This window comes from Anoplophora glabripennis, unplaced genomic scaffold, assembly GCF_000390285.2.
Source record: "Anoplophora glabripennis isolate ALB-LARVAE unplaced genomic scaffold, Agla_2.0 scaffold1685, whole genome shotgun sequence".
In the NCBI taxonomy this organism is placed as follows: domain Eukaryota; kingdom Metazoa; phylum Arthropoda; class Insecta; order Coleoptera; family Cerambycidae; genus Anoplophora; species Anoplophora glabripennis.
In genome coordinates this window covers 14,695-32,486 of record NW_019417759.1, presented here as the reverse complement: position 1 = coordinate 32,486, position 17,792 = coordinate 14,695, and the positions used below count along the sequence as shown (strand labels likewise).

The following is a 17,792-nucleotide window of genomic DNA, read 5'->3' as shown; positions in this document are numbered from 1 at the left end:
ATTTGTTTATAACTATCGCATTTATTGTTAAAATTTTATAAAACCTATGACAAGTTGAGGGTTTTGTCATACTTTAAAAGTGTGCAAAAAGTGGGCGCTGTAGGTGCAATAGGTTTCGCACAATTAAATTTGTTTATGACGGAGGCTCCAAAAGTTATGAACTTTAAGCCTCTGTACAGGCGTTAATTTTCAATCAAACATGATTCTGAAAGCGTCATTGTAATCTTAAAAAAGTAATTAAGCGACCCATTAAAATAATTTGAATAAAATTGTTGCTATTTATGCTACCTCACCGAAAATAGATAAAATGGATAGCTGACAAAAAAATACAAATTTTTTTAAAAAAATCACCCTCTACGACTTGAATTTTTCGCAAAATAAAGTTTACGACGTAAACTACGATTTCCCGTGAATTGCATTGAAAAATGTGGAAAATTAACGACTCACGAGCCTTTTAAGAGAAGGTACTCGCTAAGTAAACTGTCCGGCGGCCGGCGGCGTGGTGGTGGGGGAAGCTCGTCTAAGCTAGCCGCGCGGGCGAGAAAAATGAAATCCAAAGTTCAAATGGACGTCTTGTATTATGTTCCTTTAGACAATTTTACAATAATATCGCGGATAGGACTTTTTTCGAGTTTCTCTTTTATTTTCGCTAATTTTCCTGGTTTCATATATGTCTCTTAACAATCAAAATACTGAATTCTGTAAAGCACTGGTTACATTTTATACGAATTGTGACCTGCACAAACTATTTTCGGTAGATTACATTTTTATTTGCAATATTATACAGGGTGTCCCGAAATTAATGCAACAAAATTTGGTTACAGATTGTTAAGACAAATTTAGTGGCCCCCTCTTTCGGAGTTACAGCCCCCTGAAATCTGCCCCTAAGAATAATCTTTTTTTTATATCTCAGAACCCTGCTGTACGAGAATCACTAAATTTGGTACACACGGGTTTTATGACATGTGCCATCTGATGGTGATACGCTTTTAGGCAGGGAACCCCCTTAAGACAATTTTTCGTGGGTCCCCTTGTCTTTAGAACCAAAAAAGATTGGTCGCAAATTTAAATTTCTTAAAAATTATTAGTCTGCTAGAAAGCCATTAAATTTAGAAACTTTTTTATCTCTTGATACTTTTTGTCAAATTTTGTTCTGTCAATGTCAAATTGTGATCGAATGCATATCGTGATTCACCATTTTCCTCAAAAACATTGCGTTTTATGTAAAAAATATCATGGGAAAAAGTTTCAAATTTTTAAGAAATTCAAATTTGCGACCAAATTTTTTAGGTTCCAGAGACAAGGGGCTCAGGAAAATGTGTCTTAGGGAGGTTCCACGTCAAAAAGCGTAGCACTATCAGATTCTACATGTCATAAAATCTCTATATACCAAATTTAGTGATTCTCGTACAATAGGGTTCTGAAATCTAAAAGACTATTCTTAGGAGCAGATTTCAGAGGCCTATAACTCCGAAAGAGGGGGCCACTTAGCAAATATAAAAAATACGGGTCCCCTAAATTTGTCTTAAGAATCTATGACCAAATTTTGTTGCATTAATTACGGGACATCCTGTATAGGTAAAATCACATATTTACTATATGCGCAGAACAAATTGTTTTGTTTTTATTTTTCTTATTTCTGAAGTTCTATGTCACTTGAAATAAAAAATTATATAGGAAGGGTGTGAAAATCTACTCCTATGGATAATTTCGTTTCATTTATGTCATAAGAAATCAATATAATTTTTTTCAATTTTTTATGCTCTACATCACTGGCAATCAAAGTTTAAAGTGATAATGAAAAATTTATCAAATTGCTATGACGGAACATTCCATTTTTGTCAATAAAACAGCAACAAATTTTGACAATTTTACAATGTTTGACTTTCTACACCCATTGGAAATCAAGATTTAAAAAGTGACTATGAAAAATTTATCAAAAATATATTGCTATGAATGAGAGCATTCCATATTTGTAATAAAAAAATTTGTTTTTTTTTTTACCCAAAGCCTCAAATTAGAATTGTACTTTATGGCTGATTTACATTTTGTTAAGTAGTAAGTGCAGGTAAGAAGTGCAGGTGTTAAGTGATAAGTAAAATCAAAGTGTAAATGCTCACGCTGTTAAGTGATTAGTGCAAGTGCGAAGTGCGAGTGTAAAGTAAAGTGAATAGAAGCACGATCTACTTTCTCTGTTAAGTAGCTAACCCCACACACCCGCGTACTCCCCGCAATCGTAGTGCCGCCAGAACTACACTATTTAACTGTTTGACAAGCCGTTATTTTTGTCAAGTACATAAGTACGGACGATATTCCTATCATGAAATGGACTGAAGAACTATATATATAGCATCACAGATTTTAGGAATCATCAACGATATAGCTGATATTTGTAGTTTAATTTTTGAAGATAATGCACTTCTCATAAATGTATCCGATTTTGCTATAGTTGGTCCAGTCAGTAACTCATTAAATTTATCTTCCGTCATTCGCGTTGAATTACAAAATTCAGTTGGATCCTCATTAATAAGTTCCTGGAAAAGCTTATTACTAACTCCATACTGCAGCCTTCTGCTTATCCATTTTCTTTGCTATAATCTCTTAGGTTTTTCGATTTTAACTAACAATAATTCATGTTCGATTTCTGATGCGATGACTGCGACTGTCTTTTTTAAAATGTTTTGCAATAATTCTAATCGTTGTTCATCCTACATTCTGTACCGACACTTTGGACTTGTAAGAAGCACTTACCACTGTGTGAACATTTTGTTTACACTTAACACTTAACACCATAAAAACATGTTAACTAATCACTTCTCACCTGCACTTGTTAGCCATAAAAGAGTTAAAAATGTGTCGACATATGACGAACTATGCACCGCCAGCTGTTTTATAGCTTCAGATGGCACTATGTCTCATTATATGCCGCTACTCAAACATAAGTGTCTAAGATAATTTTTGAAAATATATAAAAAGATATATTATATATCTTTTTTATAATAATAAAAGATATGAACGACTTTAGAATCGATGTAGAAATAGAAAAACGGCTAGCATTATGGAAGATGATAATAGATGATTCAGTGATATATACTTTTAAACTTTTTCTTTCATTTTCTGATAGTATTTAACCACCTAAATATATCTTAAAAAATTTAGGTCAATAGGATTAATAATAAGTGATATATTTAATTCTGAATTTGTAAGACCCTTAAAAAGGTCAACACTGTGGGAGAACAGGTAATGATGTCACGATACCGGCCACTCGGCGATCAAGTCGCGAGCAGTCGGAGAGATGTGTAGATATTTGCTATAGTTTTACCTATATTTTTAAGTGTATAAATAGAGAGTGTATAATAGCTGTTTTACATTGACAATTTATTCATCAATTTATTCATCAAGTTCTTGACGAATTAGAGCATGTTCTAATTTTCATCAATTTCTTCGTGAAGTTCGGAAGTACCAACCCAACAAATTTCCAGCCTCAGATCAGTAATGAGGTTATGTTATTGGAATATGTAAATAATTGTGCGGCATCGTACTAGTTTTGCATTGTTTTTACTGATTTGTTACTTACAAAACCTAATATTTATATAATATGTGTCAGAACGGTACCACTGTTGTATCACTACAATTATGAGGGGAAAGGTAACATTTTTCAAATTTATTTGCTTCTTTGATTCATTGGTAGAACCGATTCATGCGTCAAAAAACTTGACAAAGTCCGTAGCAGTGTAAAACCACACAGTTTATCAATAAATTCGTGAATTAATTGATGAAGAACTTCGTCAATTTATTGATGAATAAATTGTCAATGTAAAACAGCTTTAAGAGATATACATCAAGTCTTGTTGAAATGCATTTTTTACACAACATATTTATTATAAACATAGAATGACTTGGAATACCTAAATACATTTTCGGATTTTTCTCATTGACGTAAATGGTTAGCTTTTCTACATTTTTATTGCGTTCTATTTTTGTACAAATGTAGCTAACGTACTAGACTCGGTACTTGTGGATGTATACGATGACGTGTATGTGCCAGTAGTACTTTGACTAGTATTTGAAGCAACTCAGAACCACCCTCGTTTTTCTTTGGTTGCCCGTCTAGGGGGTTGTAAAATATTATTATTTAAATAAATTGCTTATAGGTCCCTCTCGCCACGTATTTCGAAATTTTTGTGGACGGGAACGTTTAGATGGGGTAGAAATTTTTTTTTCGGCATAAATTTGAAAATCTAAATGTTCAAATAATAATATTTACAACACCCTAGACGGACAATCAAAGAAAAAGGAGAGTGGTTCTTAACTGCTTATAGCTGCTGCTCTCACCGACGTATTTCGAATTTTTTGTGAACACGAACATTTAGATGGGGTAGAATAATTTTTTTCCGGCATAATGTTGAAAATTGTGCTCTAAATGTTCAAATAATAATATTTTACAACCCCCTAGATGTGCAATCAAAGAAAAACTAAGGTGGTTTTGAGTTGCATACCGTGGCTGGAGAAACCATGGATAACATAACACAAACCTTTCATTTTTCGGTAATGAAATAAATATTTTATTCGGAGTCGATCCGGAGTCGAGCGCGAGCGCAAGTGGAGTGCTCCGCCAGTCGTCCGTACCGGTATTATGAGGTCAGGCAATGGTTGCTCAACGTTTTTTCGCGCTCTGTTTTCATTAATTAATTTCATACATTTCTTGTTGAAACAAAAAATTAATTTTTGGCATACTAACTAATTAAAGGGTAAACTTTTGAAATATGCAAAAAAATTCTACTGAATGGGCCTATTGTTGAATATAGTGGTATGAGAAAATAATATTGAAAATAAATTACCAAAGTTTCTTAGCGGCGAACAAAATGAAATATAAATATAGCAATGACAATATTACTTTCTTCTCTTCAATATTCACTGCAACTTCGACAAAAAATGACACATTACTGCTGCTGAGTAAAGAACTGCCAGCAAGAAATGTTACCATTGCAATTTTGCCGAAATGCTAAAAACCACTGCGTGTGTCATTGCTCTTATTTTATAAATTTATTCAATGCCAATCACAAAAAATCAACCTCTTAAGGTTCTTTTTCTTGTCAGTGTGGTAAAATTATCAAAAACATTTTAAGGAAATTAAAATCGTTTGTGAAATATTCTTTGCAGTTTAACCATTGTAGGTGCTTGACCTTTACAATTTTCATTAGATTTACAATTTTCATTAGATTTTCAATAATTTCTATTTTAGAGAAAACTGAGCACAACTAAGTATAGCAGAAAATGTATAAATTTAAAATTTCTTTCTTCTCAAGTATACTTACAGTGTATCTCCTTACAGCTTCTTTAGCTTCAGCATATGTGTGAGGAACATCCTTTATTCCAGTGACACTAGAGATATTGCCACAAAGAGATGTGAATTTGTTAACAAGCTGTCTTTTCGATACTATGGAAATACCTTGTTCTGGCTTTCCAGTTACCGTATTAACAATTTCTGGTTTCTGTATGCCCTTCATCCAAATTACAGCAAAATTTGGAGCCTTTTGAGGCTGTCGACCTTCTAGCTGGCTTTTACGTAACATTACTGGCCTGTTTAATAAGTATGGAGGGGGAAGTCCTTGAAGACTATTTTCTACGCGACCACATATAGCCCTAAAGAAATTAATACGTTGAACTGTTGTGAACCAAATCACCGATATAAATACTACTAGAACTGTGAATTAATTTTGAGAGATTTACAATAGATGGCCTAACTTATGCTATATCACATCTGACACTTTTGTAACTATATTCATGTCAAAGCTCTGTCATTAAGATTTACTTTTTATAATGTGACATTTTGCTGAAGTGTAAACAACATATTTTTTCTCAGCTCCGAAGATGTCGAATAACGAGCCAACAAAACACCATTTGCGGGAAGTTTTACTTATCTAATTTAATTCAAAGAAAATTGCTGCTGAAAGTCATTAAGTGCTTATGGAAACTTACAATGAACATACTCCATCGATAGAAATGTGTAACTATTAGTTCTGACATTTTAGAAGTGGTGATTTTGATACAGTTGACAAAGAATGCCTCGACCAAAAAAGTTTGAACTCGGTATGAATCCATAGCAAGGATATTGGGTGCCGAAAGAAGGGTTTTTTTGCATCGTACTGTTACTGGCGATGAAAAATGAATATGTTATGATAATCCTAAGTGTAGAAAATACTGGGAATTGCGTAGTCATGCATCAACATCGACGGCAAAGCCGAATATTCATGGTTTGAAGCTCATGCTCTGTATTTGTTGGGCCGAGCTTGATGTTGTGTACTATGAGCTGGTTCAACCGAATGAAACCATCAATGGTGAACATTACCGAATACACTTGAAGCGTTTGAGCCATGCATCGAAGCAAATACAGTGGCAATTCGAGCTAAGGTACAATAAAGTAATTTTTCATCATGAAGTCAAAGAATACTTAGACACTGAAATTGGATGTTTTACCCCACCACCACCCATATTCACCAGATATTGCTAAGAAGGTGGATAGCATCAAAAGATGAGTGCCAGAGAGATGGGTAATAATAGTGACTGGCAATGGACAATACTTTAAAATATAGTAATGTACACAATTTTTCACAATAACAGTCCTAGTATATTAGACGAACGGTCCACCCCTAAAAAGATGCTTAGAAAATCAAGGTCACCGACCACGAGGAGAGGCCAGGATGAAACCTGTTGTAATTGATGCATTGAGTTATTGCGAACAAAAAACCTAAGTAACATCTTTGTGTCCGAGTGGCAGGTAATTTGTTATTAACAAAAAAGTTGCTAAATAAAAATATTGCAAAAAAACGCTCTGCAAACAATTTTCTAGGGTAAATTGAGCAAAAATAAACACTTTTTGTCTCTTGACATTTTTTCGTAGAACGCTTCCTTTTCGAGCTAGGGGCGATTTAAGGTCGAAAAATGGCTAAAAGTTGCCAACTTTAAAAATTCATATCTCAGCTCCTACCAAAGCTTTCGGAACGTTCAAAAGCGCAAAATGATCCTCGAGACTTATACTTTAATGTAGTATTTTTTTTAACCCAGCCCCTTTTTTTTAACCCGTTAAATTTGCAGTTGAATTTCGGCCGCTAGTGCCCACGCGCCACCCCTACGTATCGCTATATATAGATATAGTGCTGTCGTGCATATAATCGAATAAACGCTATTAATTCATTACTTGTTACAATTTGTACTATTTATTATTTCTAACACTCATACATATTTTCAAATTTATCAAATATTGTATATCATATAATTGTTTGCAGAGCGTTTTTTTGCAATATTTTTATTTTGCAACTTTTTTGTTAATAATAAATTACCTGCCACTCGGACACAAAGATGTTACTTAGGCTTTTTGTTCGCAATAACTCAATGCATCGATTACAAAAGGTTTCATCCTGGCCTCTCCTCGTGATCGGTGACCTTGATTTTCTAAGCATCTTTTTAGGGGTGGACCGTTCGTCTATATAATTAGTTCTTTCGTCTAAAGAGCTAAGTGTTTTTTGAAGGAAACGACCGAGATGTTCTTTGCAAAAACTCCATTTGTCGCTAAATATAAAAACGATGCTGATACTTAGAAAATAGCTTTAACCACATATTAAAATACTAATTAATCACCTGTATAAATGGTTTTCCTTCATCAAGCTCCCCAAGACAATAGACTTTAAGTAAACTGGCTCGATAAAGTGTGATAATAAAGCACCCTGTACTCCCAAAACATTCCAACGACATATTTTGTCAGAGCAAGACATAGTTAATAGTCTTTCACCCTGAAAAGAGAAACTACAAATTAAATACATACTCTCTACATTATTTTAACACAACTAAAGTCTGCTAATTACATCTTATTGACCATCCGCACAAGGTTTTTTTAATATTATATACAAATGAAACTAGCACAGATTCTTGGCATCAAAATATGACAATTTAATTAAACTTATCTCAATTGAAAGTTACTTCGTTACTTGGTCGAGTCGCTGAGAAACAGAAGAACAGAAACATTTATGTATGTAAATAGGAAATATACCCTAAGCAAATTTGCTCTCTTTTTATGGGTTACATAATCGATACGCTTTTCGGTACATATCTGATTTAATTGTGTTCATAAATTTGATTCACATGATAATAAAAACAAAGTATAGAGTTCATAAATGTGTAATTATACTCCGCGGTCGAAATTATAGAGAGTGACTAATCGCTAGCTTTTGGACTAGTAAGGGGGATGAAGCGTGCCGGGAACGAAAATCCATAGGCGTGTCTGCGTAAAAGGCAACAAGATGTAGAAAATATTAAAAAAAGATAATAAAACAACATCTAATATTTTTTACGGTTTGCTATAACCGGCACTTTGATCCATTTTAATTATTACAGCATTTTAAAACGTCCCAGTTGTGTTTTTTTAATTTATAAATTTATTATAGCCATGGAATTAGACCCCTCGTCTACGCTTATGCTATGACGTTTCTCAGGACAGATAAATCAAGTCCGTTTACACCCACTAAAAAAGCATTTCCCTATTCCCTAACAAGTGCAAAAGACAGAGATAGAATATAGATCGACGTTCAGTGTAACTCAGTCTATAGATGATTATACATTCTATCGATGTGCGTAGCGAGCGGCACAAAGATAAATAATATTGACCCGTATAAAAATCATTTTATATTTTATACGCATTATGGTAATAGTGTTTTTATATTATGTCCGAGTCACTCTCTATAATTTCGACCGCGGAGTATAGATTGTTCTTTCATAAGAAAGAATATCATTTTTAATTAAAAATATATATGCACTCATTTCAGATTTCATATATTTTATAAACTGTAACTATCAAATTTGAATCTGTGATATTTGAGTAAAATTAAATTATTTGAATTCAATCAGTACTACTTTATAATTTGAAGAATATGGATGATCCACTAGCCCTCAAAATATTATTATTATTATTTTTGGTTTATTTCAACTTATTCCTGCTTATTCCCATTTATTGCTATTTAGTCCAATGTATTCTGAACAAAACGTACACTGGGTCATTCCTCAATTATGTGTTATTGAAAATTTCCCATTTCCTGTAGCAAAAGAATATTTTATTTCAAGTTTCCGAGCTTCACAAACAATTATTTCATTTCTATGATAAAATAATTAAAATGTTTCATCATAAATCGTAATTTTTATTGAAAGTATATTGATTACTAATAAAATAAAAAAATATGTGAAAACAATTAAAATATATGTATCTTAAAATATAAAATATGTAAACAAGTGGAAAAAGCTAAAAGTATTTGTCAACTCTGATGCCCTCTAGCTGCTAAATAAAGTGACTTTAGATACTAATAAGTTTAGTTAAATCTTATTTGGAATCCAAGAATATGTGGTATGTATCTGGTAAGTGTGTATCAAATACAGGAAAAAAAAATGTTTGCCTCGTATTATGAATATACCAGTAATGTAATAGTAATAATGTTCCTAAAAATTAGCTTTTCCATACCTGGATAATGCCATCCCACGTTTGTATCAAAGATGTGGCTTTAACAGGTATGGTACCCTCACCCGATTCAATTTTTGTCCTTAATTGACCCCTCGAACTTCTATTAGGATGCTTATCAATTGGGGAATTTTCTTCGTGGGGACTAAAAATTCTAGCATCTCCACATGGAGCAGTATTAATATATAAGTGAAAATCAATACCGTTTTTTAATTTATATCCATACCCATCATCTCTTTGTGTGAAAATTGAATGTTCAGCTACACCTAAATATTGACACAGAAAATGTTAAAGCATTGTCCACACATACTTTTCCAAAAGAAAACTATTTTAGTATGTGTACAATGTGTCCTAAAATACACACAATATTAATATAGAAAAATACAATATTTATATAAAAAAATTCAGAGAATTTTACTCTACCTAACATTCACTCAGCATATTACTTACAGTGTTTCTCAAGGTTTTAGTATCATATATATACAATATGCTTTATATGCCATGGTGCCATGGTGTTTGACGTCATATACTATATCATTTAAAACAAATTATGAAGGACATACTCTGACATTTTTAAGTTAATGAAGTTCAAATGACGAAAACAATTTCTTAAGTGAATAATTTTAAAAATTTTTAAGTAATGATATTATGGGAAACACCTCAACGGACTATATTACTAGGGTGTAATTCAATGCCGGGAGGAGAATACAGACCGTAGACTAGTTGTTTCCCACAATATCATTACTTCATTACTTAAAAAGTTTATTTCGCCTAGTGCTATAATACTGATCTTGATTTCACAGCACCTACAGATTAGTACTTTGTGCCAGTAAGTAATAATAGGCATTAAGTAGCAATGACATAATGTATAAGATGTAACAGATAACTTGACAATCAAATCAATCAAACAGTCTGGAAATACTAAATTTTACATTCAAACAAGATAGCCTTTAAGTTTGACTAGAAATTCAAAAATGCTTCTACACACTCTCCCATTCCATAGAAAATAGAACAGTATAGTAACTACTACAAACACCTAATGACCTTTGTCAGTACTTTTTAAAAACTGGGCAACAAAATATGTGCAAAATTCAACTTTCATGAGTTTTTTGAAATGTAATTAGATAATCGAGGAGAATCATATTTCACTTATAATCCTGAATTTTTAGTAATTTATTTGAGAATAAATACAATTCTGAAATAAACCGAAACATAGAAGATATCAAAGAAAAGTTTTGGTGATACATATTATTAAGACTTAAAAATGTATTTTACCCTCTTACTTGTTTAAAAGTAAAAAAAAAAAATATAACACATATTGCACATTTGTATATAAAAAAATTAATTTAATTTAAAATTAATTACATAGAATCCACTAAAAGTAAGAATAAAGATGTATCAAAACAAAGTAACAACAAAGTTGTTTTGAATCCAGGATAGTGTTTATACAAATATGCCACATTAACTTTGATCAAAATATGACATTATATAAAAAAAAAATGACACCATTTTAAAAATCTTGAAAATGTCGATTATTAAAGCATCACAGAATAGGAAATAACAATAACATAGGAAATAAAATTATTATTTAAAATGTATTTAATTATCAAAAAATGCCTATTAATATTTTATCAGGCACTCCTGTGATAAACAACATATACACCACTTTCAAGATAAATATGTTATCGTGGGGATATACAGGGTGTTTGGAAAAGTTGGTACAAAATTTAAGGAGGTGAAAGTAGAGCCAAAAATAGTAAAAACAAGCTCCTATAAACATTGGTCGTCCGGAGCACCGTTACTGAGATATGGCTCTCCAACATTTGGATATTTTTTAAAATAACTTTCTTTCTGATAAACATAATGGAATGAAAATTGTAGGTAATAATCATACCATAAGAACCTTTAACTATCATAAGTTTAATCAAAATCGGTTATTAATAAGGATAGCTTTCTAACTACCCTTAACAGAAATTTTATGATTTTTTTTATTCCTTTGAATTATCTAGCAAATAATATTATTTTTTAATGAATTAGACTTTTTTGAAGAAAAAATGTCCCTACTTCTTTTTTCGAATTCTGCGTAGTTTATTCAGAAATAATTATTTTTTAAATAATGTATGGCTTAGAATTAACTTTTTTTAACATTTTCACATAGTAGGCACCTTTCATAGTGACAGTTCCGTTGTAATTTTACTAATGATTGTCACTTTCGCGTGCTATCATTTAAATTCTTACGTTTCTTAGTTGTGATCTTTGTGCTTGACGTGCTGAACGTAATCCTACTGAGAGTGTAAGAAGAGTGTCTGCCCACGACGGTTCAAGGTTGTAAAAAAATCAAATGAAATGCAAAGTCAAGCACAAAGATCACAATTAAGAAGATAATGAAACATAAGAATTTAAATGATAACATGCGAAAATGACAATCATTAGTATCATTACAATGAAACTGTCACCATGAAAGATGCCTACTATGTGAAAATGTTAAAAAAAAAGTTACTGTTCTGAGCCATATATTATTTACAATAATTATTTCTGACTAAACTACGCAGAATTCGAAAAAAAGTAGGGACATTTTTTCTTCAAAAAAGTTTAATTCATTAAAAAATAATATTATTTGCTTTATAATTCAATGGAATAAAAAAAATTCGATAAATTTCTGTTAATGGTAGTTAGAAACTATTTATAACCGATTTTGATGAAACTCATGATAGTTAAAGACCCTTATGGTATGACTATTACCTACAATTTTCATTCCGTTATCTTAATCAGAAAGAAAGTCATTTTACAAAATATCCAAATGATGAGACCCCTTTGGAGGGCCATTTATCTCAGTAACGGTGCTCCGGAGGACCAATGTTTATAGGAACTCTTTTTACTATTTTTGGCTCTATTTTTACCTTAAATTTTGTACCATCTTTTCCCTGTATATGCAGGGTGTTTTCAAAAGAAGTAGCACAAATGGCACCTACAGCTAAAAATAACACGTTTTACACAAAAATGACCTTAGTAAAATATTCACCTCTTAGGAGATACAGCCTCTAAAAATTTCCAAAAAAAATACGGAACAGTGGCTGTAATTTAAAAACCAAAAAAGTTATAATAATCAAATTCTACACAAATTTTCTACTAATGCATTTGCCACTTCTCAACGATTTGTCGAAAATTTCTGTTCCTTGGAGGCAGTTGAAATAAGTATTCCCCCCAAGTTATTTTTTGCTACAACTTTTTTATTTGATAAAAATTGAATATTCACAAATAAGCATCAGATAGTTGCTTGCTTTAAAACTGTTTATTGACAAAAATTTTACTTCATTATCATCGCATTATAATTCGCATGATTGCAACTATGAAATATTTAAGTAGACGGTCGTCACGCTAGTATCTGTCATTAGATTTGGATGCTTCTGGTGGTACATTCTTCTTGCGTTGCGGCACAGTTTCTCTGACATTAAAAAAATACTTACAGCATGTCAGCATATTCATCATTAATAAAATTATTTGTCATAATTCTTCCTAGTTATCGTAAAAGAAATAAAATTATTGAGAGATAAATCCAAGGAGGTACTCGTAAAAGTCACAAAAGATCTATTTATTAGCATGACAGCCGCCTACTTAAATATTTCTTAATTGCAATCGTGCTAGTTGTAATGTGAATAATACTGAATTATATTTTTTTGTTAATAAACAGTTTTAAAGCAAAAATGTATACCAGGTAAAAGTTTTAAAATAAACCAGGGCATCTGATACGATTTTTTAATATTCAGTTTTTGTCAAACAAAAAAGTTATAGCAAAAAATAACTTAGGGGATGCTTATTTCAACCCAATCCAAGAGACAGAAATTTTCAAAAAATTTTTGAGAAGTTGCACATGCTTTATAGAAAATTTGTGTAAAATTTAACTTTTTTGGTTTTCAAATTACAGCCGCTATTCCAGTTTTTCGGAAAATTTGAGAGGCTATATCTCCTAAGGGGGTCAACATTTTATGCAAAACGTGCTCTTTTTAGCGTTTGAGCTACTTCTTTTGAAAACACCCTGGAAATACAGGCTGTTACAAATTCGCTTCTCAGTACAGGGATCTCGGAAATGGTAAGAGATACGAAGTAAATGGGGGCAAAGTTGCATGATCAGGGGACCAACATAATGCCTCTAAAAAATCAAAGCTAATATAATTAGTTTTCGAAATATTTCAAAAAATTTAAATTTTGGAAATCCGTTTTTGTTTTATTTCAGCCTTGTTTGAGGTGATATTGAAAAAAGAACACTTTCTCACGGCAACTTTTTGCCAGGACCATCATCAACTTCATTTTTTTAAATACGACCCTGGAAATTTTATTACATTTTTTGCAAGCCTTTATGACCCCCGATACTGTACTGCCTCAACCCGAACCTTTTAGACGTTTTGTCTCGAAAAATTCATCTTCAACGTATTCGTTCGAAATTTATCTATTTTTTTTTAGATTTCTATTTTTATTGAATGACACTCTAAGTGTCATTAGATCCTGTGAAATCCACCTAGTTATTTAAACTATTGCCATCACACGTTACAATAAAACATTCTTAGTTTTATTCCCTTGCTCATAGTTATTTCTAGAGTTCTCAGGTGCTCAAAATTCAAACAAATTTCGGTCTAATTTTTTTCAGGATATTCATACAAATACATCTGACATACTCTTTCACACTTGTGGTTAAGGGTATAAAAAATTCCAATCATATTTAGCTTATCTCCATTTTCAACAAATGCCAAAACGAAAACTATAATTTTTTAAAATATAATAATCATTTGGAGTTTTGGTTGTACATATGCATTTTTAAGAATTAATTTGTCATAATGAAATTAAAATTGTAATTTATTAATTTTGACGCAACAACTTATCAAATTATGTATGACGGTAGCGGAGACTAACTAATAATGTTTTATTTTAACGTGTGTAATAGTTTAAATAATTAGGTGGATTTCACAGGGTCTAATGGCACTTAGACTGTACGATAATTCAATAAACATAGAAATCTAAATAAAAAATTTGAGATATTTGGAATAATACACTGAAGATGAATTTTTCGATACAAAACGTCTGAATCTGGTTCGGGCTGAGGCAGTACAGTATTGGGGGTCATGAAGGCTTGCAACAAATGTAATAAAATTTCCAGTCGTATTTAAAAAAAAATAAGTTGATGATGGTCATGAAGAGACTAAACGTTACATATAAAAATTGATTATGCCATTCAATAGAGGGCAAAAAGTTGCCATGAGAAAGTATTCTTCTTTTTTCAATATCACCTCAAACAAGGCTGAAATGAAACAAAAACGGATTTCCAAAATTTTCGCTTTTTTTCAAATATTTTGAAAACTAAGGCATTATATTGGTTCCCTAATTATGCAACTTTGCCCCCATTTAAGCTACTTTGTATCGCTTACCATTTCGAGATCCCTGTAGTGAGAAGCAAATTTGTAACAGCCTGTACATCGTGGCTTAAATTTAATAAAGTTTAATTTTAACATGAAAATAGTCAAGATATGATAAAACCGTTCACACTGGGGACTTACTTATGTCTCTGAACATATGAGTGTTCTATTTTATCCAGTATTCCGCCGTTTTCAAAAAAGTCATTTATTTAGAAAACTTCCAGTAAATCCAGTTAAAAGTTTGAACTTTTAACATATTTTACTGTTTTTTCTGTAAGATTTTAGTAATACCTAACATTCATCTTTTGTTTTATGATATCAGTCCATGAATATGTCTAAAATTAGTAGAATATGTCATATCTCGTTAAGGAGGTTTATCGGGTACGAATGTACGTTAAATTCTAACGAGAGTTTCTGCAGATTCGCTAGTGACTAAAGTAATAAGACTTTAGATTTGGCAACGTTGCACTAGGCTCGCTTTGTTTGGATGCCTAAGCTTGAAATATACATCATATGTCACATCTGCGAATTTCAAATAATACGCTACTTCGAGAACTGCGGTGTTGCCACTATCACGCATATGGAGGTTAAGTTAGTCAACGACAACAGTTTGAACGAGAATTAATATAAATCTTACAAGTACCTAATCGATTTCTACAAGCTGTCATATGATTCCTTAGATATCGGTTTCCTATTTATATAAGTTGCTGTTCGTTAATTGTTACGCATTCTAAGTGGAAAGACCAAAAAAATCTGCATTCTCATAAGACTGTACTAAATCGTGAAAAATTATTTTATTAATATCTCGTCTCTTAGGTATCCATACTAGTCATAATTTTTTTTGAGGATTTTCTTCATATGCAATAAGCTTATATTAATTTTTTTATGAATATTTGTTCGTCAATTCCAAATCAAATAAACCTCCTTAAGGAAAATATTATGTATTTTTAATTACCTTAAATATATGTAAATTAAACTGGAAAAAGCTATTTACACATGACATGAGTATGACTGAAAGCTGATACAGTAATACTGTCAAAAATATGTTAGATTCGCAAAGTCACCTTCATTGACGTCACCTTGATTGCCAAAGTCAAATCGTTCTGGTATATTTTTTTTTGTATATTTTCAAACAAGATCCATTTATTGTTAAACTATATAACTTTTAAGATGCCCTTTATACCAATGTAAATTTTGGATTACAATTAATTTTATCTCAACAAGGAACTACACGGTCCCTTCAAGAGAGACTTTCTAAACTCCTTATGTGTGAAATAGGATGGCGTGAAATTCTTGGCAGCAACTGTGTATATACAGTGTGGTCTACTAAGAACGAGAACACTCACGGTACTCTATTAAAGATTCTGTTCAAGTAATTTTAGTGTTGAAATGTAAGGCAAAACCAACCATATTTTGATTTAAACTAACACATTTTAATTGTTCAGATCAAGACCTAGTATGTCATTTTTATACATCAAAAAATGAGACATATTTTAGACCTTCCTTTATTTCCAATTAAAGAATGTTATATTAGAATTTGATAGGAAAAACTAAAATGCATCGAGTTGATTACAAATACTGTTCTCTGTGCCTTATAATAAATATGACACCAAAATTGCTAAAATCAATATATTAATTAAAGTTTTACATGAGTGTTCTGGTTGTTAGTGGGCCGCAGCTTATATAGAGAGTGAGTTTTTAGTACAGATTTTTTCTATAGTGTCACCATTTCTTAACAATGAAGACATTTTAATATCATTTTGTGCCATTATTTAATCGATCAGTGTACAAAGTGTTCAAATATTTCTGTGCAGCAATAAAATATCTTATTTGAAATAGTACAACTTGTATACTCTGGCAGATTTGGACATGACATAAAATTTTGAGTAAAATATCTTTAACATAACTTGTACGTAAACTCGGACAATTTGGCATTGTTATTTTGTAACAAAATTTAACAGTCTCTAAAGAACTTCATAGTTTTTTTATTTGAGATTCTGTATCTCTGTGCATTTAATTTTTGGCTTGAGAATGAAGTCAAATTGTAGAACATATATAATTACAATTATTTTTAAACGGTACGTTATTTTTTTTACTAGGACTGAATTAATTTTGAGGGATTTACAATAGATGGCATAGCTTATACTAAATCACATCGGACACTTCTGTAACTATCAATAGGCTTTTTATGTGTCATTTTGCTAAAGTGTAAACAACATTATATTTTTTCTCAACTCCAAAAATATCGAATTACGAACAAACAAAACACCTTTTGCAGGAAGTTTAACTTTTCCTATTTAAGTCAAGGAAACACGCTGTTGAAAGTCATCGAGTGCTGTTGGAAGCTTATGGTGAACATACTCCATTGATAAAAAAGAGTGAGTATTGGTTTTGACATTTTAGAAGTAGTGACTTCAATACAGTCGATAAAGAACACCCTATGGTCAACCGAAAAAGTTCGAGGATGAGTAATTGGAAGCATTACTTGATCAAGATTCATGTCAAACGCAATATGAACTTGCTAAATCATTGAATGTTGATCACACAACAGTTTCTAGACATTTAAATGCATTCAGTATGATTCAAAAGCAAGGAAATTGGATGCCATATAAATTGAAGCTGAGAGATGTTGAACGGTGATTTCTCACATGTGAACAATTGCTTCCATGGCAAAACAGAAATAGTTTTTTGCATGACATTAGTGATAGAAAATGGACATGCTATGATAATCCTAAGCATGGAAAATCGTAGGGTTTGCCTGGTCACGCATGAACATCAACGACAAGGCCGAATATTCATAGTTAAAGCTTATGCTCTGAATTTGATGGGACCAGCTTGGTGTTGTGTACTATGAGCTAGTTCAACCAAATGAAACTATC

The 17,792-nt window shown here is 31.7% G+C and overlaps 1 protein-coding gene across 1 annotated transcript in view; it reads right to left on the bottom strand.

Annotated features, from left to right (window-relative positions):
- Positions 1-17,792, bottom strand: part of LOC108915856 (double-stranded RNA-specific editase Adar) — a 36,314-nt gene that overhangs the window by 6,484 nt on the left and 12,038 nt on the right. The window contains exons 5-7 of the mRNA XM_018722000.2: positions 9,509-9,771; positions 7,642-7,793; positions 5,319-5,646 (exon numbers count right to left, since the gene is read on the bottom strand). Of these exons, the coding sequence (XP_018577516.1) occupies positions 5,319-5,646; positions 7,642-7,793; positions 9,509-9,771 (743 nt within the window). The remainder of the gene's footprint in view (positions 1-5,318; positions 5,647-7,641; positions 7,794-9,508; positions 9,772-17,792) is intronic.